Source organism: Sinohyriopsis cumingii, unplaced genomic scaffold, assembly GCF_028554795.1.
Source record: "Sinohyriopsis cumingii isolate HCF-2022 unplaced genomic scaffold, ASM2855479v2 utg000913l, whole genome shotgun sequence".
In the NCBI taxonomy this organism is placed as follows: Eukaryota; Metazoa; Mollusca; class Bivalvia; order Unionida; family Unionidae; genus Sinohyriopsis; species Sinohyriopsis cumingii.
The window spans coordinates 116,494-142,043 of record NW_028315943.1 but is presented as its reverse complement, the minus strand read 5'-3'; the positions used below and the strand labels follow the sequence as shown (position 1 = coordinate 142,043).

At 35.1% G+C, this 25,550-nt stretch overlaps 1 protein-coding gene across 2 annotated transcripts; it reads right to left on the bottom strand.

The window, feature by feature from the left end:
* Positions 1–476: 476 nt before the first annotated feature.
* Positions 477–25,309, bottom strand: LOC149773011 (uncharacterized). 2 transcript variants are annotated; one of them, XM_089946877.1, is made up of 7 exons: positions 25,083–25,309; positions 9,267–9,536; positions 8,131–8,478; positions 6,422–6,484; positions 4,505–4,567; positions 3,371–3,461; positions 477–2,759 (listed from the first exon to the last, which is right to left on the bottom strand). In XM_089946877.1, exons 1-7 carry the CDS (start codon positions 25,105–25,107, stop codon positions 1,772–1,774), a joined length of 1,848 nt encoding a protein of 615 aa, XP_089803003.1. In that variant the 5' UTR covers positions 25,108–25,309; the 3' UTR covers positions 477–1,771. The 2 variants fall into 2 exon arrangements, with proteins under 2 accessions (XP_089803003.1, XP_089803004.1); XM_089946878.1 differs by lacking the exon at positions 8,131–8,478.
* Positions 25,310–25,550: the final 241 nt, after the last annotated feature.

Sequence of the window (25,550 nt, the reverse complement as noted above, 5' to 3'; positions counted from 1 at the left end):
TGTATACTGTTTGGTTCTATTTTCAGTTTGATTTGTACATGTTTGTTGCGTACGTCCACGTGTGAGTGTGCGCATGCATAAAGTGAGATCTTGTCAGTACCGTAGTTGCTGCATTATTTCAGATGACGCGGTAAATTCTATACGCTGATTGCAAGTCTATAATCGGGTAAAAATTATATTTATTCTCAATTATGCTGCTGTTTAAAAAGAATAAGATGTCAAAAGCTCGATGACGTATTTGAGGGTGTTTGCCCATGCGCGCGTGAGTATTTATAAATTGTTCTTCTGAATGGATTCCCAATGAATGCAAAGGAAAAGCATTTTTTACATTTATCTGATCTGAAAAATGTGGTTCTTTCTTTAAATTGACTATTAACCAATATTACTTGTATTCATTGCTTGGTTTTATCTTTAACATGTATTTTTTTTTTTTTAAATTTGGGAGGGGAATAATAGGAATTTCTTTCGAGCCTGTATAATTTTCTTTCTTTTATCTCAAGAATTTTTAATTTTTTACAGTGAATATAATACTTTTCTTTTACAGTAAATATAACAGTTTCCTTTTACAATGAATATAACAATTTCCTTTTATGTGAATATAATAGTTTCCTTTCACAATCAATATAACAATTTCGTTTTGCAATGAATATAATAGGTTCCTTTTAAATGAATATAATAGTTTCCTTTCACAATGAACATAACACTTTCCTTTCACAATGAATATAACAATTTCCTTTTACAGTGAACATAATAGTTTTCCTTTACAATAAATATAACAAGTTCATTTTACAGTGAATATAATAGTATCCTATTACAATGATAACAATTTCCTTTAATAGTGAATATAATAGTTTTCTTTTACAATGAATATAACAATTTCCTTTTGCAATCAATATCATAGTCTCCTTTTACAATGAATATATTTTCTTTTTACAGTGGATATCATAGTTTCCTTTTACAATCAATAGCATTTGAAGCATAAACATGGGGATACCTTATTAAATGAAAACGAATTTAGATGTGAGAATTATCAACTGATTTTAACGTATATATACACACCATTTAGACATATATAATAGTATTGACTATTAGGCATACGTTGTGCAAATGACGAATCTTAGATCTATCTCTTTTCTGCAGTCAGCTTTACTGGGGCGTGTTAACCATGCTGTCTATAATCCACGAATACAGGTTCAACAACAAAGGGAAAAGCATTGGATTTAATGGTCGTTTTTTCTGTATTAAAAGCCATTCTGGATAAGAATTAAATACATACATTGGGTAGAGAGATGGATTTGTTTTATCTATATGAGTTTGATACGACTCTAATAAATCTGACTGGGGGCTTATCGAGTATTATCCTTTCCAAACGATAAAGCTAGGCAATACCCGCAGAACAAGCCAGCTTATTTAGTTGTTTGTTAAATTATTATCGTACACTCCAAAATCTACATACCAAATAACATTAATTTGTTAACAACTGTACATGACAATGCGACTACATACAAAACTTTAGCATAACTTCATCCATGCATTCATATAAACATCCCTCAGTACATACATACATACATACATACATTTACCATTCCCTTCTCCATCCATACAAGAAATATGATCCTCAGGTTTCTGAGTCTACATTATCTGTAAATGAATTTGTTTTTCCTTGACTTTCAAACACATATTTCAAAGCACACACCAGTTGACAAAATAGATTTTACCACATTAGAATGTCTCTCATTTCCTTTATTTTTAAAATAACCCCCATTTACGATCAGTTCAGATGGCCCTGCTTCCTATTGCCGGCCCATAATTTGTGACTGTTGGCATATCCATCAGTTGCATTGGGTTTTGAGGCCGTGATGGGTTTGTTTGCTGCTCTTGGTCTGGGACTATTTACATACGTGGGGTTTGTAGGTATATTTGATGATAATGATGAGGTTTGCAGTGAAGAATGTGCCGTTGCTGCTAATGATGACTCTGGTTGTAAAATATCAGTTTGTGGCACACAGTGGCAATTTGAAGTGACTTTGGGTGGCTGTATAATTTCATTGCCTTCGTCAAAGGACACATTTTTGTTTTCCATGGAAACTGAGTATATGTGATAGCATTTTATGGATGCAGATTCAGCATAATCATATATAAATTCATTGTTTGTCTTATCGCAATCATCCCTACTTCTTGTAACGTGATCATCACATGCCTCGTATATGTTGTCCTCCATCAAATGCTCATCAACTGGAAGGCACCCATTTCCACCCGTTGCATTAGCATAATCATACACAAACACATCAGAATTATCCTCGCTTGATTTTTCACTAGATGATTTTTCCGTCTTTGGTATTCTTTGCTTTTGTTTGTTTGCTATAACAATTTTGTCCACTGACTTCGGCTCTTTTGGTTTATCGTATAATTCACCGTGTATGAACTCAATATAATCATCAGATGACCTTATGACCTTCAGAACTTTGTCAGTCGTTTTCCTTCCTTCTGCATCATTCGAGAAACTTTGTGGCTTTAATTGTACAGAGCGATATTCACTTTCAAATTCTAAAGCATTTATCGACGTTTCTATTTCAATGGCTCTATTTCTCTTTGAATGTTTATCCTCGACTGTATTTACATATAGCACACTGGAAATATATATCTCTGAGCTGTCTGAGTTGGATAAAGTTTCATTCACCTCTGTGTTATGGTCTCCCATAGCCGATTCATCACACATAGCTCGGTTCTGAATTTCTACCACGAGGCTGTGTTGATGTCTAAAACAAAACATAGGTTAGGCTAAGATCCTCGAGTATCTCAAATTTATATCAATAAACCTGTATCCGCCTTGTTCATGGTCTCTTAATTTGTACCTCTAGTCGTGAACCTTACCTTTAATACTTGGGTACTTTTCATTTATATACTTTGTTTTAAATTTTGTCTGTGTATACGTATCATCAAGATTGATTACTCATTCTTTTCTACCATAAATACTCTGGACCCAATAAAATTGTAAAGTTTTGAATAAACGATTTAAAAGTTACTTTGAGTTATCTCCCATTGATGACTATAATAAGTATGAAAAATAAACACAATTTATGATTTTATTATGACAATTTTAAAGTGTTGAAGAAACATTTCACATTTCTGGATTAGAAAATCAGATTTCTACACAAAATGTCAAATTAAAGTGATTACTGAAAAAAATAATAAAGAAAGGTAGATGAACCATGCGTGGTGTTATCCACAACTTGAAACTTTCAATACGTTTTAAATATGTACACTAAAGTTCAATCCGTAAGCTTTTCCAAAGGAATTCTCATAATCTGTTGTTTTTTGTTGGGGTGGGGTGGGAGTTAATTTGTTACAAGCAAAATATCCTGCTCACCTGTGCCGAATGACGATGATTCCAACAATAGAAACAACTATTAGGAATAGAATTGGAACCAGAACACCGATAATGACAATATTTTTGTTTTCTGTAAATGAAAAAGGAAAAAGTACTGTAAATCAAGTATCATTACTCTTTTGCGGGTAATTAATTTCACCATTTCGAAGCATAACATTTTCGCAAATAAGCGATATTATTATTGCAATATTTAGTGAATTATGTCACTTTCTCACAAGTTTGTGTTCCTCTGCAAACATGGCAAACATTTTATTCGCGCACTAATGACACATTTAATGTACCTTCCTATTTGGTAGGTAATTTTCTAGAGTTCAAGACGTAGTAATCTACCGTAAGTCCTTTGACATCCTTCTTGTAGTAGAAACATAAGACATGACTGTGTGTCTACTATGAACGATGTCAGCTTGTTGAGAGATGAGCATATTACACTCCTAAGAGCGGGGTTGCCCAATCTACTGAGTGAAATTTACACTTACCGTCGAAGCATCCGAAAGCCCTTAATTGCGAAATACATAAACAGGGACAAATTGGCTTTCTTGCTTGCAAATGCGAGGCTAATCTTGGCTTGTATCATATATATATATATATATATATATATATATATATATATATATATATATATATATATATATATATCTTGTATCGATTTGTCTCAAAAACTTTACTTTTCTTTACTAAAAGAGAGATTTAAAATAATTGTAGACTTATGCTGAGCCTTGAGCCTTGAAGTCGTCCGTTTTGAAATAATATGATCTACAGCGATGCAGTCAGGTATATCGTGCATGACACGACCATTTCCAATTTAAAACAGGTGTTTATTTGCATGGGTTTACAGTTGCAAGTGTATACAAGAGATGGAAGACACCACAAATATCCGCCCCATTTTACCGTCAACCCCTGTGCATTTGCAGTCTCATGTTTCGTTGTCGTCTGCATATGACATGAAACAATACACGAAATTATGAGTACCCTTTCTCAATTAGTTAGTTGGGTTTAAGGTTATAAGGCAGAATCCACATTATAAAAGTGTGACCTTATACCCCGTTCCCTCTTCCAGGGGGAGGGGGAGGGGCAGTGCATCCAAAATCCTAAACCATCTTGTTATCTACTCACCTCCACTATTATCCGGGGACTCCTGATTTGGACTTGTACTGCTGACTGCATACGGCGAGGATGCTGTGTAAACATTGAAAACTTGTATTCAGGGCATATGTTGAATTACTTCATACCAGTGTCAAATGCAATGAATTGTTAAAGCTACGTTAAAAATCCAAATCACAAACACACACACACACACCAATGCAATATAATATAATCTTAATAGTGGCTAGCAGAGATATCAAATACAAAGCACTTGTGAATATAATTATAGTATAAAAACATCTACTCGGCAAATTCTGTCTGTAATATCTTTGTTATCTATAAAAACGTTTTATCAAATATTAGATGAATACAATATGATCTAATGAAACATATAAACGGTTGATTCAAATGATGCGTTCTATGCAAGAATAAACTCCGTAGCTTGTCAATGTAACGAATATTACCAGAAACCAGAAAGTAATTAGAGCATCTGGATGCTGGAGGTCGCGGGTTCCAATCCAGGCCCGAGTCATATCAAAGACTTACACAAATGATACTAGCAGCTTCCTCGCTTGGCGCTGAGCATTAAGAGGTTAATTTTAGTACTAGTGGGCCTGGTGTCAGGATAATGTGGCCTAGTGGGACATGGTGCTACATGTATGTGCTATGATGCTCCAGTGCTAGACATCATCATAAACTGCCACACTGCAAACATCATAGCGATATGACTAGAAAAAATTATTATTACAGCTTCGTTAAAAATTTAAAATCACAAACACTCCTGCATTTGCTTAGCAATGGTGTTCTTAAATATTACTTTTATTACTCAATATTGTTGACTGAAAATGTGATAACAAATAAAATAAACTTTGATCAAATAAGTTATTGAAATTTACAGCTTGTACCTCAATGAGGCGGCATTGTTTTATGGACTTTAAGTAACGAATCTGTTGAAAGAATAAGCTCAATGTGAAATTTTAAATCCATTTTAAACCGTTGTTCAGTCAACTTTCAATATATATTTGGAACTGCTTAATTATGCATGTGAGTTGGTCGTGGTGGGGGAATGGTGAGATAGGTGTATATTTATTCAGGCTCGATGTTTTGGAATTAAAGAATGACTTCCATCTAGTTATCTTGGAGGGTCTTGTCACACAGTGAGGCAAAGTTTACATTTCGTTGTATAAAACTTTCGTTTATGCTCCTTGTATGTAATGAAAGTTATTAATTTAGTCTGTGTTTTCTTTATATTGTCTTCATGACAAAACAATTTCATCGCATTGTGGGTAAATAAACCAGTGACTTCCATGGCCTGAATTTTCATTGGTCAAGCAGTCAATGACTCTAAATATACTTAAACGCTTCTTTACGGAATAAAAATAGGGGCCCACCGTTATATATATATATATATATATATATATATATATATATATATATATATATATATATATATATGTGTGTGTGTGTGTGTGTGTGCTTGTATCGACTTATCTCAAAAAGTTTACTTTTCTTTACCAAAAGAGAGATTTAAAACAATTGCAGACTTATGCTGAGCCTTGAAGTCGTCCGTTTTGAAATAATATGATCTACAGCGATGCAGTCAGGTATATCGTGCATGACACGACCATTTCCGATTTAAAACAGGTGTTTATTTGCATGGGTTTACAGTTGCAAGTGTATACAAGAGATGGAAGACACCACAAATATCCGCCCCATTTTACCGTCAACCCCTGTGCATTTGCAGTCTCATGTTTCGTTGTCGTCTGCACATGACATGAAACAATACACGAAATTATGAGTACCCTTTCTCAATTAGTTAGTTGGGGTTAAGGTTATAAGGCAGAATCCACATTATAAAAGTGTGACCTTATACCCCGTTCCCTCTTCCAGGGGGAGGGGGAGGGGCAGTGCATCCAAATTCCTAAACCATCCTTGTTATCTACTCACCTCCACTATTATCCGGGGACTCCTGATTTGGACTTGTACTGCTGACTGCATACGGCGAGGATGCTGTGTAAACATTGAAAACTTGTATTCAGGGCATATGTTGAATTACTTCATACCAGTGTCAAATGCAATGAATTGTGAAAGCTACGTTAAAAATCCAAATCACAAACACACACACACACACACAAATGCAATATAATATAATCTTAATAGTGGCTAGCAGAGATATCAAATACAAAGCACTTGTGAATATAATTATAGTATAAAAACATCTACTCGGCAAATTCTGTCTGTAATATCTTTGTTATCTATAAAAACGTTTTATCAAATATTAGATGAATACAACATGATCTAATGAAACATATAAACGGTTGATTCAAATGATGCGTTCTATGCAAGAATAAACTCCGTAGCTTGTCAATGTAACGAATATTACCAGAAACCAGAAAGTAATTAGAGCATCTGCCGCGGATGCGGGAGGTCGCGGATTCAAACCCAGGCCCGAGTCATACCAAAGACTTATACAAATGATACTAGCAGCTTCCTCGCTTGGCGCTGAGCATTAAGAGGTTAATTTTAGTACTAGTGGGCCTGGTGTCAGGATAATGTGGCCTAGTGGGACATGGTGCTACATGTATGTGCTATGATGCTCCAGTGCTAGACATCATCATAAACTGCCACACTGCAGACATCATAGCGATATGACTAGAAAAAAATATTATTACAGCTTCGTTAAAAATCTAAAATCACAAACACTCCTGCATTTGCTTTGCAATGGTGTTCTAAAACATTACTTTTATTACTCAATATTGTCGATTGAAAATGTGATAACAAATAAAATAAACTTTGATCAAATAAGTTATTGAAATTTACAGCTTGTACCTCAATGAGGCGGCATTGTTTTATGGACTTTAAGTAACGAATCTGTTGAAAGAATAAGCTCAATGTGAAATTTTAAATCCGTTTTAAACCGTTGTTCAGTCAACTTTCTATATATTTTTGGAACTGCTTAATTATGCATGTGAGTTGGTCGTGGTGGGGGAATGGTGAGATAGGTGTATATTTATTCAGGCTCGATGTTTTGCAATTAAAGAATGAATTCCATCTAGTTATCTTGGAGGGTCTTGTCACACAGTGAGGCAAAGTTTACATTTCGTTGTATAAAACTTTCGTTTATGCTCCTTGTATGTAATGAAAGTTATTAATTCAGTCTGTGTTTTCTTTATATTGTCTTCATGACAAAACAATTTCATTGCATTGTGGGTAAATAAACCAGCGACCTCCATGGCCTGAATTTTCATTGGTCAAGCAGTCAATGACTCTAAATATACTTAACGCTTCTTTACGGAATAAAAATAGGGGCCCACCGTTACGGATCACTGCCGCCTCACCTCTGTCCGCGTGTGCTCGAGTCTAGGATTTGGCTAATGTGGTTATGTGAGAAAGCTTGCCAGTAGCTTCTCGTGGATCGGTGGTTCTTTCCGGGGTTTTCCCGGGTTCTTCCTCCACCATTTATACTGGCCGCCATGCATAGCCTATCTTGTGCTGAAAAATGGCCTTAAACTCTACTACTACAACGACAACGGAATAAAACTTGTTATATTTAAAAAGCTGAAGCATTCAGCTTTTAGGAGTTTGTGTCTAAGTAAATGCGCAGTACAGACGGTACACTTTGCTTGATACAGCAAGCTTTATGAACCTAGCGTTACCGTGTACACTGGTCCCTTGATAATCTCCGTTGCTCAGATTGAACATATCAATACAAAATTTCGTTCGGACCCATTTTTTTAGCTTGTTTTCCTTTGAACATTCCGCGCTGTAATTCTGATCGGGAATGGATATTCTGACCATAGAACAAGACTGCTTGACTACAGGCTTTTGAAGCCGAATATCCACAAGTTCCAGTTTGACTGTACGGTTCCTAGTATCCACTGTAGTGCACGTGTAGTTGGGTGAATGTTTTTTAGATATGGCCTCGTTGTCGTAGGAATTAAAGATGACGTTTACTTCCATTTCTGTTAGCTTTAAATCACGACTGAGATTTAACAGGGAAGTACCTGAAAAATATTTATAAATATTACATTTGATTTATTTATTTATTTAGCTATTTATTTATTTTCGTTAATAATACCTTTGGTAGATAAAGATGAAGAAATACATTTTGCATTTTATGGCCAGCAGAGAAGGTGCTACATGTGAAATCAGAGACAATGCACAAAGTAAGGTACATATCAATCGTTTGAATCAAGTGAAGTCACCTATTTATTACTCCTCCAGGTGTCGTGCTGTGTATCTGATAGTTCCCTGCTTCTGTCATTTTACTTGTGAACAAAGCTATCTACCCGGATCACCAGTTAAGATATATCATATTACACTAGCGCCATCAGGCGACGTACAAAAGAGATGAATGAGCAATCTAATATAGCTTTCATGATCTATTTGTAACTAAAAGTTCAGACCGTTATGAGGCTTTTACTCTTGTATTTCTTCGAGATGTGTAATGTTCTACAAAGACGTCGAGAAAACGCCTGGGGAAGAATAAAATTATACAAACAGAGGAAAACAACGTAAGATCATAACAAAGAAAAATTTCCTAAACCCATTATAATTTTTATACCACTAAATATGTTTTCTTACGATATACTGCATCTACTGATTCGAGGTAATGGCTTTAGATAAAAATGAAAGCAATATTAGTTATTTTTAAAAGTAATAACTAGTTTATATTTTTTAAATCGAACAGTTTAGGTCATGTATCAAAAATATTGAGAGGGACACTATAATTTGTTTTCATATTTCCCTATTCACTTTGCTGAGGTTCTTCGAGCTAAAATTGCATACATACCGTTCAAACAGCTATCCTCAACAATAATATAGTTTGAGAATTGGCAGGAATCATTATGTGGTTGTGTTTTGAATGACCTTTCACCTTGCATCGGTCTACATGACGTGCGCCATGGACAGTTAAGCAGCATTGATTTTGCGCCGTATTGGTTATAATCCTTAGAGCAATCATCAGAGTTATTGGCACAACAGCCGATTTCTTCCTTTTTGCATGGGAGATACAAATTATTTGTACTAATGCAGAGCCCTTGTTGCATACACCACAGTGCACCTGTAACAGAAAAAGTTCATGTCTGGAAATGCATTATTTAGCCTCTGAAACGTTTGGTTTCCTACAATTCTGACCATAACCGACTGCTACTAGCACTTAAAATACCCCCAACCCCACCCCATCCCGCAAAACAAGCGTGTTCATTGTTTGCAATCATTATGTCCACGAAAGATGTTATGTATATCTATATTATGTGTGTTAATTTGTATGATTATAGATTGTAATGGTCATTTTTTTTATAAATAAAATCCTAACTAATATTGTACATTGTGGGTTTGTACTATGGGATGAGGTCATTTCGTATGAGTCGACATGTTATTGTGTACTTTTGACCTTGAAAGGTTTAGAAGAAATATTGTTAACGAATTTGAGTTCAGGTAATATGTTTCCCCTAAGAACCAGAGGTCACAATTTCTGATTGTCTGGCTGTTTAAGTACCTGATATTGTTGACAAGTTAAAGTGATTCCGAAATTACCCTCGTTCTGGTTCTGGAATAGGCTCTTTGTTCTTGTTATGTAAGAGATGTTTCGCTGAGAATTAGTTATTCCTATCTTAAACACCAGTCTTAGTGGATTCATTTTGTTTCGTTCAATTACTATTTAAGAGGATTTCTTTATTTCAATTGGTCATTGGAATTACAAGTTCCTCATAATCTTCAAAATTAAATGAATATTTTGGAATTACTGTGAAAACATTTAAAGGCAGTTTGGAATATTTAGTTGCTATACATCAAGACTGTTAGCACATAAATCAATTCTAGACTATTGGCACATCAGCACAATACACTGAACTTCATTCGGAACAGAACAGAAACTCATTTGTTTGGAATACTAGATAATTTTGGATGTGTGATAGAACGTTTATAACTATTTAGGATTTCATTCATCATCCTGTCAGTTATTATTAGGTTTTCGCTTTCTGTTCTAAGTAAGTAAATTATTTGTTGAACTTTACAAAACATGGCATTAATTCTGAAAACTTCAATCAGTATATTTCTTTGTTGGTTACCATCCATTACTTTATAGTTTAAGTGTAGCAGGAAACAAGATAAAAGGTTACCGTTTTTATAAAATATCCTAATCAGCTTCACACGAAAAGGTCAAATAAGAAACACACACACACACACACTTGTCCTAAACACCACGCCCGCCACCTTAAGGCAACGGATGACAATGTTAATTACAAAAAGGGGATCTTGAAATAGGCGTAGTAGCCTTACTTCCTTCGTACATAATTACTATCTTATCAATTAATCAGCAATTTCCTTTATTAATCAGTATGCCAAGTCGAAAGACGGTCTGGTGATGTAATCAGTATTATATCTGTCATTCTTTCAAATGATGTATGCACGAAATGGTTTCCTTTTCTCGCCATTTTATAATTTTCGTAGAAAGTACGGTTAGAATTAGGTATTTAGCATGTTTATTATAAATTCGAAGATCATATTAATTATGTTTCAAGTGAAATAATTCCCCATTGCAAAACTCTGCCGATCGTAGAAGCTGCACCCACGAATGTTTATGACACGTGAGAATTTTAAGCCGTTGATCTAATTGCCTCATTGTCGACGGATATGATTTCATGCAATGCATGTCAGGAACGGGGAGTCCCCTAGTTACATACAACGTTTACGAACCTGAATAGCATTCCTTGTCTCCCCTATCCAACGAAATAATGAGTTATGTCCGAAATTAAAACTATAAATATTGAAAACTATTGTGTTTAGTATGTGATACCAAAAATGTTAAAAACAATAAACGTTTCCAGGGAAATGAACTTTGCATGCGCTAAGCAATGACCTTACTATACTTGTGAATGTTTTGAAGCTCTGTCGCTTGAAATAATGGTGTTCCTTTCTTAATTATATGACGGAAGATTATCTAGTCAACAATACAGAGGATATGGGAACAAGACTGAAGGATCTTTAATACTTCATGGGTACAGACATATGATAATCCTCTAGACATACAAATAGATGTATCACACCCACCCCACCATAAAGCATTATTTCTGGTCTTGCAACCCCCACCATGATCCCCCTCCCGTTTCCATAACACTTAAATGTATCTGAAGATTGTGCAAGATTGTCCGAGGGGCGTATTGGTGTCTGGACTGGCGGTGGAAAAAAGTTTAAAGAAACAGGATCAGTAACGTTGCATGGTATGTGTTAAATAACTTTGCTTAACTACTCAGGGCCATACCGATTCTAGAAAACTAACCCTGCTTAACTATTCAGGGCCATAACGATTTCTAGAAAACTAACTTTGCTTAACTACTCAGGGCCATACCGATTCTAGAAAACTAACAGTGCTTAACTACTCAGGGCCATACCGATTCTAGAAAACGAACTTTGCTTAACTTCTCAGGGCCATACCGATTCTAGAAAACTAACCGTGCTTAACTACTCAGGGCCATAATGACTTCTAGAAAACTAACTTTATTTAACTACTCAGGGCCATAACGATTTCTAGAAAACTAACTTTGCTTATGTACTCAGGGCCATATCGATTCTAGAAAACTAACGTTGCTTTGCTACTCAGGGCAATACTGATTTCTAGAAAACTAAGTTTGCTTAAGTACTCAGGGCCATACCGATTCTAGAAAACTAACCGTGCTTAACTACTCAGGGCCATAACGATTCTAGAAAACGAACTTTTCTTAACTACTCAAGGCCATACCGATTTCTAGAAAACTAACCGTGCTTAACTACTCAGGGCCATAACGATTTCTAGAAAACTAACCGTTCTTAACTACTCAGGGTGATAACGATTTCTAGAAAACTAACTTTGCTTAACTACTCAGGGCCATACCGATTCTAGAAAAATAACTTTGCTTAACTACTCAAGGCCATAGCGATTTCTAGAAAACTAACTTTGCTTAACTACCCAAGGCCATACCGATTCTAGAAAACTAACTTTTCTTAACTACTCAAGGCCATACCGATTTCTAGAAAACTAACCGTGCTTAACTACTCAGGACCATAACGATTTCTAGAAAACTAACCGTGCTTAACTATTCAGGGTGATAACGATTTCTAGAAAACTAACTTTGCTTAACTACTCAGGGTCATACCGATTTCTAGAAAACTAACTTTGCTTAACTACTCAGGGCCATACCGATTCTAGAAAACTGACCGTGCTTAGCTACTCAGGGCCATAACGATTTCTAGAAAACTAACTTTGCTTAACTACTCAGGGCCATACCGATTTCTAGAAAACTAACTTTGCTTAACTACTCAGGGCCATGCCGATTTCTAGAAAAGACAACTACTAGTCATAATTGTCAAAACAATATTGTGTTTATGTATGTGTTGTGTATGCATGTAGTTGCATTTGTCTATGTTCTTGACAACTAAAACGTAAAACAATCTTTACTCCGTCTCTCCTGTATGACAGTGTATGTTTTTATGTAGGGGTGTAGTACTGTGTCTGTAAGCACTTCCTACCCTTATATGTCACAGCATATGTGAATGCATGTGTGAAATTATGTGTGTATAAACACTTCTAGCCCTTTCGTTGGATAATAGGGTGTATGGATTTGGATAGTAATGCAAACGTGGGTGCTGGATTGCATGTGCTGTGTTTGGATAGTGTATGGTATGTGTTGGATTGTAGATCAAAATTGTAACATTACATTTTGCCTTGTCCCTATAAAATGTCAACCATACTTCGCATGACTATTTTAATGCAACATTTCCCCTTGTCCCTATAAACTCCTTTGTTCCCATAAACACATGTCTCTATAATACCATTCCATGTTAAACATACAAACCCATTTAACATAGGATTTCCCCTGTTCCCCGCACGTTAACCTAGCTTACACAATTATTGGCACATGCAGTAAATTATAACACCGGCTAATAGTCAAACTATTAATAGAACAGAATTACTATTTTAAGATTAAAATCAAAGGAATAATATTGAACATTTCTACAAATGATGCATTTTGATTCCTTTCTTGGACTTCATTGGAATGATAAAATAGTAATATAGTTTTGCTCTTGGTCGCGAAGTGGACAGCTTTATTGTTGAGTTTGGTTAATTTCACTCATCAGTGTACAAAGAGAGTGGGAGTGTGTGACGGACAAGAAGGACGATAAAGCTAATGACAGAAAGAAGAACGGAGGGTAACAACTAGGCGTGACGTTGCAGAAAAAAGTGTAGAGAAAACCTGCGGGCATGTTATAATAAACAACATTCTGGCCAAAATAAAATGGTTTATAGTACCGTTCGCTTTTAAAACGGTATCTATAAATCACGAAAGTGCCTAGCCATATCATGCTTTGTCATATATTTTTATAAATTTTTCATGACGGAACTGATATGCCGGAGATCCCGAGCATTTGGAAATATTGTTATTTATTATATAATCTGTAATATAACTACTGTATACTCGTTGGAACGCCAACATTTGTTCACTGACACAAACAGTGTTACGACGAGGATGGCATTATAAAGGACTCTAACCTCACCGATGATTAAAAGTAGGGAAATAAAGAAAGAAAGGTTGTAAAATATTAAATAAAAACAACAATATACATAAAATGATTTCATAAGGTAACATATACGACCAACAATAAATGATAAAAAACATATCCTCTTTCTCAGTCTATTTTAGTGCGATTAGTAGATGTCAAGGTCATTGCAAACGCCCATATCGATCGACTGAAACAATTACAAAACAAAAGTTCCTTAACGGAATTGACGATTTATTAGGCGAAATAAATTTCAAGGAATTCGAACCAAGACCATTTCTTCATTGTACTGCTGAGTGTTGAAACCATCTCTGATATTCTTCAGCACTAACAAGATTTTCAAATTAGCTGCTGTTGTGGACACATTGGATTTCAGATTTGCGTAATGTTTCATTTAGAACAAAGTAAGAATCATTAACAGTCGTTTAATCGAAACCCCATATCATAATGATCATCCATTCAGGTGGAGTAGTGACAGCAAGATTGTCGCCACAGCTATGATGACAGCCATAATGCATGTACGACTGGCAATATTTTCATTTGGAACTCACTATGTATCAAAACAAGTAAGCTGGTGAAAACTCCTTGTTGACATAGCTATCCATTTGGGAGTAGGGATAAAAATATTTTTAAGATAGACACCATGTAGCCATACTGAGGGTTAGTCATTTTTATTTAGGACCTATTACATACCAATAAAACTCTTCTAATGAAAACCCAATGTCAAAATGACTTTCCCTTAGGGGGAGTAGCTAAAACAAGACTTTTAAGATGGTGCATATTGGACACCGAATCAGTACAGCTTTATTTTATGATCAACAAAAGATTGTAAGAAATCATTTCGTGAAAAGCCCATGATGATGTGACCATTAATTCAGAAGTAAAAGCGATAACAAGATTTTCAAACTGGCCACTATGGCAGCCATATTTTTGACTCCAGATAAACACCCTTCTCATTCAGGAAAAGCTAGACATCGTACGAAGCCGTTTGATAAAAACCCATGCCAAGATAACTTTCCATTCATGAGTAGTAGGGATAAAACGATTTGCAAGATGGCTGCTGTGGTGGCCATATTGGGCGTCAAATCGGAACCAATTTCATTTAGGACCAATTAAGTATCATAAGAAACCATTTCCTGAAACCCTCATGTTGATACGACCATCCTTTCAGGAAGAGAAGCGATAATTAGATTTTCCAGATGGCGACTGTGTGGTGGCTGTTCATTTAAGATCATCTGGACATCATAGAAAGTGTTTTGGTGAAAACCTCGCGTCAATATAACTTTCTCTTCAGGAAGAGTTAGGATAAAAAGAGTTTTAAAGTTTTAAGCTGTCCATACTGGAGCACAGATCATCAGCATTGTCCTTTAGTACTAAATAAACATAAGAAGCATTTTAGTGAAAACTATATGTTGATATGACCATCCATCCAGGAATAGTAGCGATAACAAGATTTTCAAGATGACTGGCCGACACCCTATTGAATATTTGATCGGCACAATTTTCCTGCTGAACCAACTAGACATAATGAAAAGTTTGTTTGTTTTTAAATGAAAACATGTTGATGCGACCATCCATTCAGGAGGAGTGAAGATAACAATATTTTCAAGATGGCTTTTATAGCGGTCATCTTTGATGGGCAAACAACACCATTTGTATATAGGATCAACAAGACCATTTCATATAGATCGTCCATTAAGACGATGAGGACCACTTCAGTCATCTTGTATTTTAGAGGGAACAAATGATCTGTGAATGCGTAGGTGGCCGATAATGCCGATGTACGCCCTGAATGTTCTGTGACATTATAGACATGGGATGGTAGCAACGCTGATCGTGGGGTTACTGGGTTGGGATTTCCTGGCCTACCTCCGTTGCTCTGATACTGCTGTCCTATTAGGCTCGCAAGCAGCAGCATCTTTGGTGATAGAGAGCCACACGACTATGCCCTGGGCAGTCTGCTCCCACGTGTTATAGCTAAATGCCAAAGTTCTTGAATGACGTCTTTCTTGTATCCTTATATCGTTTTCAGACACTGTTACGAATATGTGGATATAGTTTCATGGTAATCCTGCAAGTATTGTAGTATGAGTAACGATAACAAACTTGTACTAAAGAACGGACGGACGACTGACAACAGACCATCGCATACGATCTTCTAGTCTATTACCAGGAGTGCTAAATTAGTTGCATTTCAACGAACTAGAACTTTTAGTGCAAGTGATCTTTCAGGAACCGAAAAAATGAGACCTGGTTTATTTTTGTCACTCTATGTAAATTCATTCAGAATAAACTCAAAAGAGATGTACTTTCTCCTAACGTTGTTTAATGCTGGCTTCTACTGAATGCAAGAAACGTTTGGCACGATGAGCAAATCTCCAGGATAAAATGAGAGTAAACAAATTAACGACTTTCTTAGGGACTAAAACAAAATGTAATGACAGCTGGTGGATGCACATCATAATTGGAAGAAGAACCGACTGACAGATGTAGGGTGATACAAACAGACATACAAATGAACGCACATAACCAACCACAATCACAATATTATCTGCAAAAGCAAAGATGTAAAATCATCTGTGATAGGTACAGCTTAGAACAACATAGCATTTAAGTTAGCCATGTCCAGTTTTAGGCAACTTTAAATGTGGATTGTTATAATCTAATTTTATAAAGTGGCATATAATCTTCCACATACTTGAAGATAGGATGTAAGCCATCATAAATATCCGCTGCTTTGCATCAATAACCTTATAAAAACTGATCCCACTCCCTCTGTCGCAAATATTTGGATTCTATAACTTTCGTAGTGATCTACGCATATTTATCTAAACCAAATACAACACACAAAAAGCACTCTCAGACAAATGGTGCCGACGCACTTCAGATTGCAATGAATTGTTACTTTTATAACCCGAATAAACAAATATCTATAAATCTCACTCTTTTTCAAGTAACTCAAGCAAGGATCCGAAGCTTTCGTGTCGCAAAACATCGTTCAGAAGAATTAACTGGTGGTAAGATGCAAGGACACACTAACATACGGACATACATAAATTATAAAACCTCATCAAAGTGTAGATATCAAATGCCACTATTTCGCGATATATACAGCAATAGACTTAAAATAAATTATCTCAGTTATTGTTAAGCTACTTGTTAAACAGATTATACCACCAGGAGTTAAAACATAATCTGTCAATAGCCACTCAACCCGGAACGGAATAAAGTCAAAACACACAGAAAAGCAGAATTATACTTAATAAAGTCGAAACATAATCACATAACGTTCAACACATAATCATGTGGACTGCAAGGGAATTACTAAAAATATATTCCACAATACAATCTCTTTTTTTCTTCTTTTTTTCTCTCAAATGCATTGTTCGTGAAAGGTCTAAATGACGTTTACAAATAAACACCATTTGCGCCTGCCTTGATATTCGATATCAAAGGTTAAGGTTTGCCTTATTCTAACACAACGGGAAACCTTGAAACGAAGACCCTTTTGTTGGAATGTGTATAATTATTTGTGAGAAGCGCCGATATTTTACATTAATACTTTTCCCAACAATAATTAGTGTTCAGTTTTAAGTCCTAAATCAGAGCACAATTCTCTCACGGAGAAACTTGTACCAAATGCTATCTCTCTCTGTGTCATTTTATATATATATATATATATATATATATATATATATATATATATATATATATATATATATATATATATATAACTTTTAAAGTTTTTCGTTTGAATTTTACTATTTGGTTTCTACATATTCATGTAAACATGTAAATTTTGTCTTGTCTGTCAGCGAATTAAAGAAATGACGACTGCTATGCTAACGATTGTTTAGGGAAAAAATCATATTCCTATCGATTTAATGCAGGTATATCTCGATAAAAGGTCGTTTAAGTTTGCTGGGCCGACTAGAAAGCGACTACCCCACTATCCCATGCCGACACCAAATGGTGTCGGCGAATTCCATCTTTTCGATAGGAAATGGATTCTTACCCTACACTCCAACATAAGTATCCAAATACAAAAACTTTGGTGACAAGGGTCAGAAGAAACTCAGACTATTTACATACAGTGTGTGTGGATTACTATTTTTGATATATCAACATGTCAACATATCACTTTGTGTGAATCTGATTGGTCCAGATAAGCTTATGAAATTCTTGCGCAGCAGTCTACTTACAGGTTAGCTGCGACCGTCCGAAATTTCTTTGCACTGCCTTCTGGACATTTCTCTATTTTAGTATGACTGACAGCAAACATGGTGGCCATCTTCTCAATCGAGTATCCAAGGAACATCAGGGAGAGAAACAAAAACATATGTCTGTCGGAATATGGCCAATTTACCACACAGTGGCTCGGTGCAAATGAAGTTATGAATATCTGTCAATGCGTACAGGATGGGAGGGGGTCAACATGTCACTCTCAATTCAGCCCCTAACAAGCGTTGTTTAACTGTCAACCTATATGAGCAAATAAGGTCGTGTTTCGTTTGTAAAGGATGTCGACAAATGACAGTCTCTCAAATAAAACAAAAATTGTCCAATCACAGTATTCCTCCAAATCAAATCTTGTAAATATCCGGTTACAAAAATACCCAATCAGGGATAACTACATTCAAGTGAATGCGGCCAAACAAATCAACGTGATCAATCTGAACTGACACATGTGCGCTTCGATCGTAAAAGCACAATGTCCAAACTTATTAAATCCACCATAACCTTATCCCAACCACAAAAACCAACTTGATTTCTACTTAACCAACAAAACACATGTATGTTAAAAGATGCCACTTAACAAGTAGAAATACTTTCCACATCATGATCACAGATGATTTTACATTAAAAGTTCGGCAACTGACTTGTAAACGTCAATGCCTTTGAATGAGATAGATCAAAAGCTAGAATCAAGAACATTTAAGCGCTCTCTATCGCATACACCCATCTCCTTGTTGACACAGTGCTCACCTGGAACAGTTCTAAAGATGTTTTACTCACCAAAATGAAAATTTCATTTTGTTCACAATTTACAAGTTCAGCTTTGCATAAGTGGAATTCAATTTCACCTTACACTCCTTGATTGTGGCTAATCAATGACATCGTGCTCTCTTTTGAAAGGACTATTGTGTATGTTTGAATATGGAGCTATTTTTATACTTAGCAAGTTCACAATTAATAAGAAATCCGGGTTTGTTGTACCATTGAATAATCACTTCCTTTCAGATCTATAATACTATGTGTGTTTCATACACATCATAACCATAACGTATGACGCATTATTTCGTATCGCATTACATGGATGTGTATCTAAACGTGGTCATAATGATGGCTATTGGATATCCATACACAATTGCATATTTCAATAATTAGTCTCTATATCTTTCGTATATAATGTGCCAACATAATTCATTATTTGTAAACACTATTATGCAACTCTTTTTCTCTTTTGCCTTGTAACAGTTTTCAGATTGTCATTGTACTTGAATAATAATATCATCTAATCTTGTATGGAAGGAGATGACGATGATGATGATAATGATGATGATTCACAGGCCATTTAATGCATAAGTAATTATAAAATTAAAACGTTACTGAAGACGGCTGTGAGCCAAGCAACTTTTAAAATCGAAGGAATATGCTAACATTAACAATTTATATTTCTGCTAATTTACACACACACACACACACACACACACACACACACAGAATATGGGACTAACGCATGTATGGCCCCTTAAGAAAACAGAATGTAGGAATAAAACAGCAGCTAGGTCCCGGGGAGGGTGTGTTTGCTCAAGTGGTCTCAGGCGCTAGCCTTCACAGATTACATGTTAAATTATCACTTTGTGTGAATCTGATTGGTCCAGATAAGCTCATGAAATTCTTGCTAGGTATTATAGTTACACGTTAGCTGCGATCGTGCGAAATTTCTTTACACCGCCTTCTGGACATTTTTCTATTTTAGTATGACTGACAGCAACATGGTGGCCATCTTCTCAATCGATTACCCAAGGAACATTAGGGAGAAATAAAAAATACATATGTCTGTCGGAATATGGCCAATTTACCACACAGTGGCTCGGTGCAAATGAAATTAAGAATATCTGTCAATGCGTAGAGGATGGGAGGGGGTCAACATAACATGTTACTCTCTATTCAGCCCCTAACAAGCGTTGTTTAAATGTCAACCTAAAGGAGTAAATAAACTCGTGTTTCGTTTGTAAAGGAAGTCGACAAATGACACTCTCAAATGAAACAAAATTGTCCATTCACAGTACTCTTCCAAATCAAATCTTGTAAATATCCGGTTACAAGAATACCCAGTCAGGGATAACTACAATCAGGTGATTGCAAATATTTACTGGCAAGTCTCCAAAATTCTCAGCAACACTTCTGTATCTAATACAGTTTCTACATACAGTATTACTCCTTACAGAGAAATATCTAGCAATATGAATGCTATTTGATATGCCCAGTCAAATACTGCATCTGTTGTGAATGTCCATGCTGGAAACGTTTCAGTGGAAACGTGCTAAACAGCCACATAAATTCACGTACATGGCTCTTCAGCTATTCCTTATAGCTGACCTAACCAAGTGAGCTGAGGAACAACACATGAATTTCAACGGAGGTCCAATTTTGGAAAACTACCTTGTTTGTGACAAACATTCTATTGATTAGAAAGACATTTCCTCTTTATTGTTATTCATTAAAATTACACTTTCCAATGTTATTTGATATCAGACTTTTCGTTACTACTGGGACTATTTTTCACGCTCAACAATTGAATAGTAAATAGACTAAACCAGACTGAAATGCTGAAAAAGACGTTTTGTTTCCTCTTTCTTTTTACACTGAATACAATGTATGTGATAAAGAATTTCAGACTGGTAATAATTTAATACTGAATTTATGAAACGAGTTAATGAATTTCCAGCTTTTGTGAGAAAAAGCTGGAAATTATTCAACGAGTTTTATAAATTTAATATTATATCATTACCCATTACTCATTTGAGATTTTCTATATGTCTGGCAATCTTACAATTGAATGCTAAATTTATTTATCACTATTGGTTGACCCTATATAGCAAGAAAATCGGTTAGATTTGGTTTTAGGCTTAGAGACAAATCAACACATGAAGATCATATTTTTGCCAAGACATGTCGAGTAAATTGCCTTGACCAAGGATGATAGATGCACAAACATCACAATAGTACTTGATGGTTATAAGTCTTCTATGCATCGAATAGTCATTGCTTATGTTTCTAGTTTAAAGGAAAGTGATTTCACTTCTTTTCGTACAAGTTTTATGTTCATCGCACGCATATGTACGTTACCAAATGTTGAACAATTTGTCTTTTTTATTTTGAATGCTATTTTTCTCATTCTCGGAACATCGTGCGTACTGTTAATTTTTTCATTGTGTTACATCGTGGGTATGAATTTAATAGTATTTCAAGCTGTAACAAATATTAATAACGTCCTAAATAGTTGAAATACTAGATATCATAATGAAAGTAAATCAGGGAGTATAATCTCAATGCGGAGGTCTGATGACAAACATAATACTTTTGTACTTTTGTATATATGTTTATATGTAATGTGTCTAGCATATTTATTTATGTCACTTTAATGTCCTTATGACTACTATGTTATATTGAAAATAACTGAATGTTATCTCTGTTGAACAAGAGAAAAAGAAAATCAATAAATCAGTGAATCATATATATGGAATGAGGATTGACTGACAAAATGCGGCCAAACAAATCAACGTCATCAATCTGAACTGACACATGTGCGATTCGATCGTAAAAGCACAATGTCCAAACTTATTAAATCCACTATAACCTTACCCCAACCACATAAACCAACTTGATTTCTACTTAACCAACAAAACACATGTATGTTAAAAGTTGCCAGTTAACAAGTAGAAATACTTTCCACATCATGATCACAGATGATTTTACATTAAAAGTTCGGCAACTGTCTTGTAAAAGTCAATGCCTTTGAATGAGATAGATCAAAAGCTAGAGTCAAGAACATTTAAGCGCTCTCTATCAGATACACCCATCTCCTTGTTGACACAGTGCTCACCAGGAACTGTACTAAGGATTTTCTACTCACCAAAATGAAAATTTGATTTTGTTCACAATTTACAAGTTCAGCTTTGCATAAGGAAGTGGAATTCAATTTCACCTTACATTCCTTGATTGTGACTTATCAATGACATCGTGTTCTCTTTTGAAAGGAGTATTGTGTATGTTTGAATATGGAGCTATTTTTATACTTAGCAAGTTCACAATTAATAAGAAATCCGGGTTTATTGTACCATTGAATAATCACTTCTCTTCAGATCTATAATACTATGTGTGTTTAATACACATCATAACCATAACGTATGACGCATTATTTCGTACCGCATTACATGGATATGTATCTAAACGTGGTCATAATGATGGCTATTGGATATTCATACACAATTGCATATTTCAATAATTAGTCTCTATATATTTCGTATATAATGTGCCAATATAATTCATTATTTGTAAACACTATTATGCAACTCTTTTTCTCTTTTGCCTTGTCACAGTTTTCAGATTGTCATTGTACTTGAATAATAATATAATCCAATATTGTACGGAAGGAGATGACGATGATGATGATAATGATGATGATTCACAGGACATTTAATGCATAAGTAATTATAAAATTAAAATGTTGCTGAAGACGGATGTGAGCCAAGCAACTTTTAAAATCGAAGGAATATGCTAACATTAACAATTTATATTTCTGCTAATTTACACACACACACACACACACAGAGAGAGAGAGAGAATATGGGACTAACGCATGTATGGCCCCTTAAGAAAACAGAATGTAGGAATAAAACAGCAGCTAGGTCCCGGGGAGGGTGTGTTTGCTCAAGTGGTCTCAGGCGCTAGCCTTCACAGATTACATGTTAAATTATCACTTTGTGTGAATCCGACTGGTCCAGATAAGCTCATGAAATTCTTGCTCAGTATTATAATTACAGGTTAGCTGCGACCGTGCGAAATTTCTTTACATCGCCTTCTGGACACTTTTCTATTTTAGTATGACTGACAGCAACATGGTGACCATCTTCTCAATCGAGTACCCAAGGAACATTAGGGAGAAATAAAAAATACATATGTCTGTCGGAATATGGCCAATTTACCACACAGTTGCACGGTGCAAATGAAATTAAGAAATCTGTCAATGCGTAGAGGATGGGAGGGGGTCAACATAACATGTTACTCTCAATTCAGCTCCTAACAACGTTCTTTAAATGTCAACCTAAAGGAGTAAACAAACTCGTGTTTCGTTTGTAAAGGAAGTCGACAAATGACACTCTCAAATGAAACAAAATTGTCCATTCACAGTACTCTTCCAAATCAAATCTTGTAAATATCCGGTTACAAGAATACCCAATCAGGGATAACTACAATCATGTGATTGCAAATATGTACTGGCAAGTCTCCAAAATTCTCAGCAACACTTCTGTATCTAATACAGTTTCTACATACAGTATTACTCCTTACAGAGAAATATCTAGCAATATGAATGCTATTTGATATGCCCAGTCAAATACTGCATCTGTTGTGAATGTCCATGCTGGAAACGTTTCAGTGGAAACGTGCTAAACAGCCACATAAATTCACGTTCATGGCTCTTCAGCTATTCCTTAAAGCTGACCTAACCAAGTGAGCTGAGGAACAACACATGAATTTCAACGGAGGTCCAATTTTGGAAAACTACCTTGTTTGTGACAAACATTCTATTGATTAGAAAGACATTTCCTCTTTATTGTTATTCATTAAAATTACACTTTCCAATGTTATTTGATATCAGACTTTTCGTTACTACTGGGACTATTTTTCACGCTCAACAATTGAATAGTAAATAGACTAAACCAGACTAAAATGCTGAAAAAGACGTTTTTTTTCCTCTTTCTTTTTACACTGAATACAATTTATGTGATAAAGAATTTCAGACTGGTAATAATTTAATACTGAATTTATGAAACGAGTTAATGAATTTCCAGCTTTTGTGAGAAAAAGCTGGAAATTATTCAACGAGTTTTATAAATTTAATATTATATCATTACCCATCACCTATTTGAGATCTTCTATATGTCTGGCAAACTTACAACTGAATCCTAATTGTATTTATCACTATTGGTTGACCCTATATAGCAAGAAAATCGGTTAGATTTGGTTTTAGGCTTAGAGACAAATCAACACATGAAGATCTTATTTTTGTCAAGACATGTCGAGTAAATTGTCTTGACCAAGGATGATAGATGAACAAACATCACAATAGTACTTGATGGTTATAAGTCTTCTGTGGATCGAATAGTCATTGCTTATGTTTCTAGTTTAAAGGAAAGTGATTTCACTTCTTTTCGTACAAGTTTTATGTTCATCGCACGCATATGTACGTTACCAAATGTTGAACAATTTGTCTTTTTTATTTTGAATGCTATTTTTCTCATTCTCGGAACATCGTGCGTACTGTTAATTTTTTCATTATGTTACATCGTGGGTATGAATTTAATAGTATTTCAAGCTGTAACAAATATTAATAACGTCCTAAATAGTTGAAATACTAGATATCATAATGAAAGTAAAACAGGGAGTATAATCTCAATGCTGAGGTCTCATGACAAACATAATACTTTTGTACTTTTGTATATATGTTTATATGTAATGTGTCTAGTATATTTATTTATGTCACTTTAATGTCCCTATGACTACTATGTTATATTGAAAATAACTGAATGTTATCATTTTTGAACAAGAGAAAAAGAAAATCAATAAATCAGTGAATCATATATATGGAAATGAGTATTGACTGACAAAATGCGGCCAAACAAATCAACGTCATCAATCTGAACTGACACATGTGCGATTCGATCGTAAAAGCACAATGTCCAAACTTATTAAATCCACTATAACCTTACCCCAACCACAAAAACCAACTTGATTTCTACTTAACCCACAAAACACATGTATGTTAAAAGTTGCCACTTACCAAGTAGAAATACTTTCCACATCATGATCACAGATGATTTTACATTAAAAGTTCGGCAACTGTCTTGTAAAAGTCAATGCCTTTGAATGAGATAGATCAAAAGCTAGAATCAAGAACATTTAAGCGCTCTCTATCGCATACACCCATCTCCTTGTTGACACAGTGCTCACCTGGAACAGTTCTAAAGATGTTTTACTCACCAAAATGAAAATTTCATTTTGTTCACAATTTACAAGTTCAGCTTTGCATAAGGAAGTGGAATTCAATTTCACCTTACACTCCTTGATTGTGGCTAATCAATGACATCGTGCTCTCTTTTGAAAGGACTATTGTGTATGTTTGAATATGGAGCTATTTTTATACTTAGCAAGTTCACAATTAATAAGAAATCCGGGTTTGTTGTACCATTGAATAACCACTTCTTTTCAGATCAATAATACTATGTGTGTTTCATACACATCATAACCA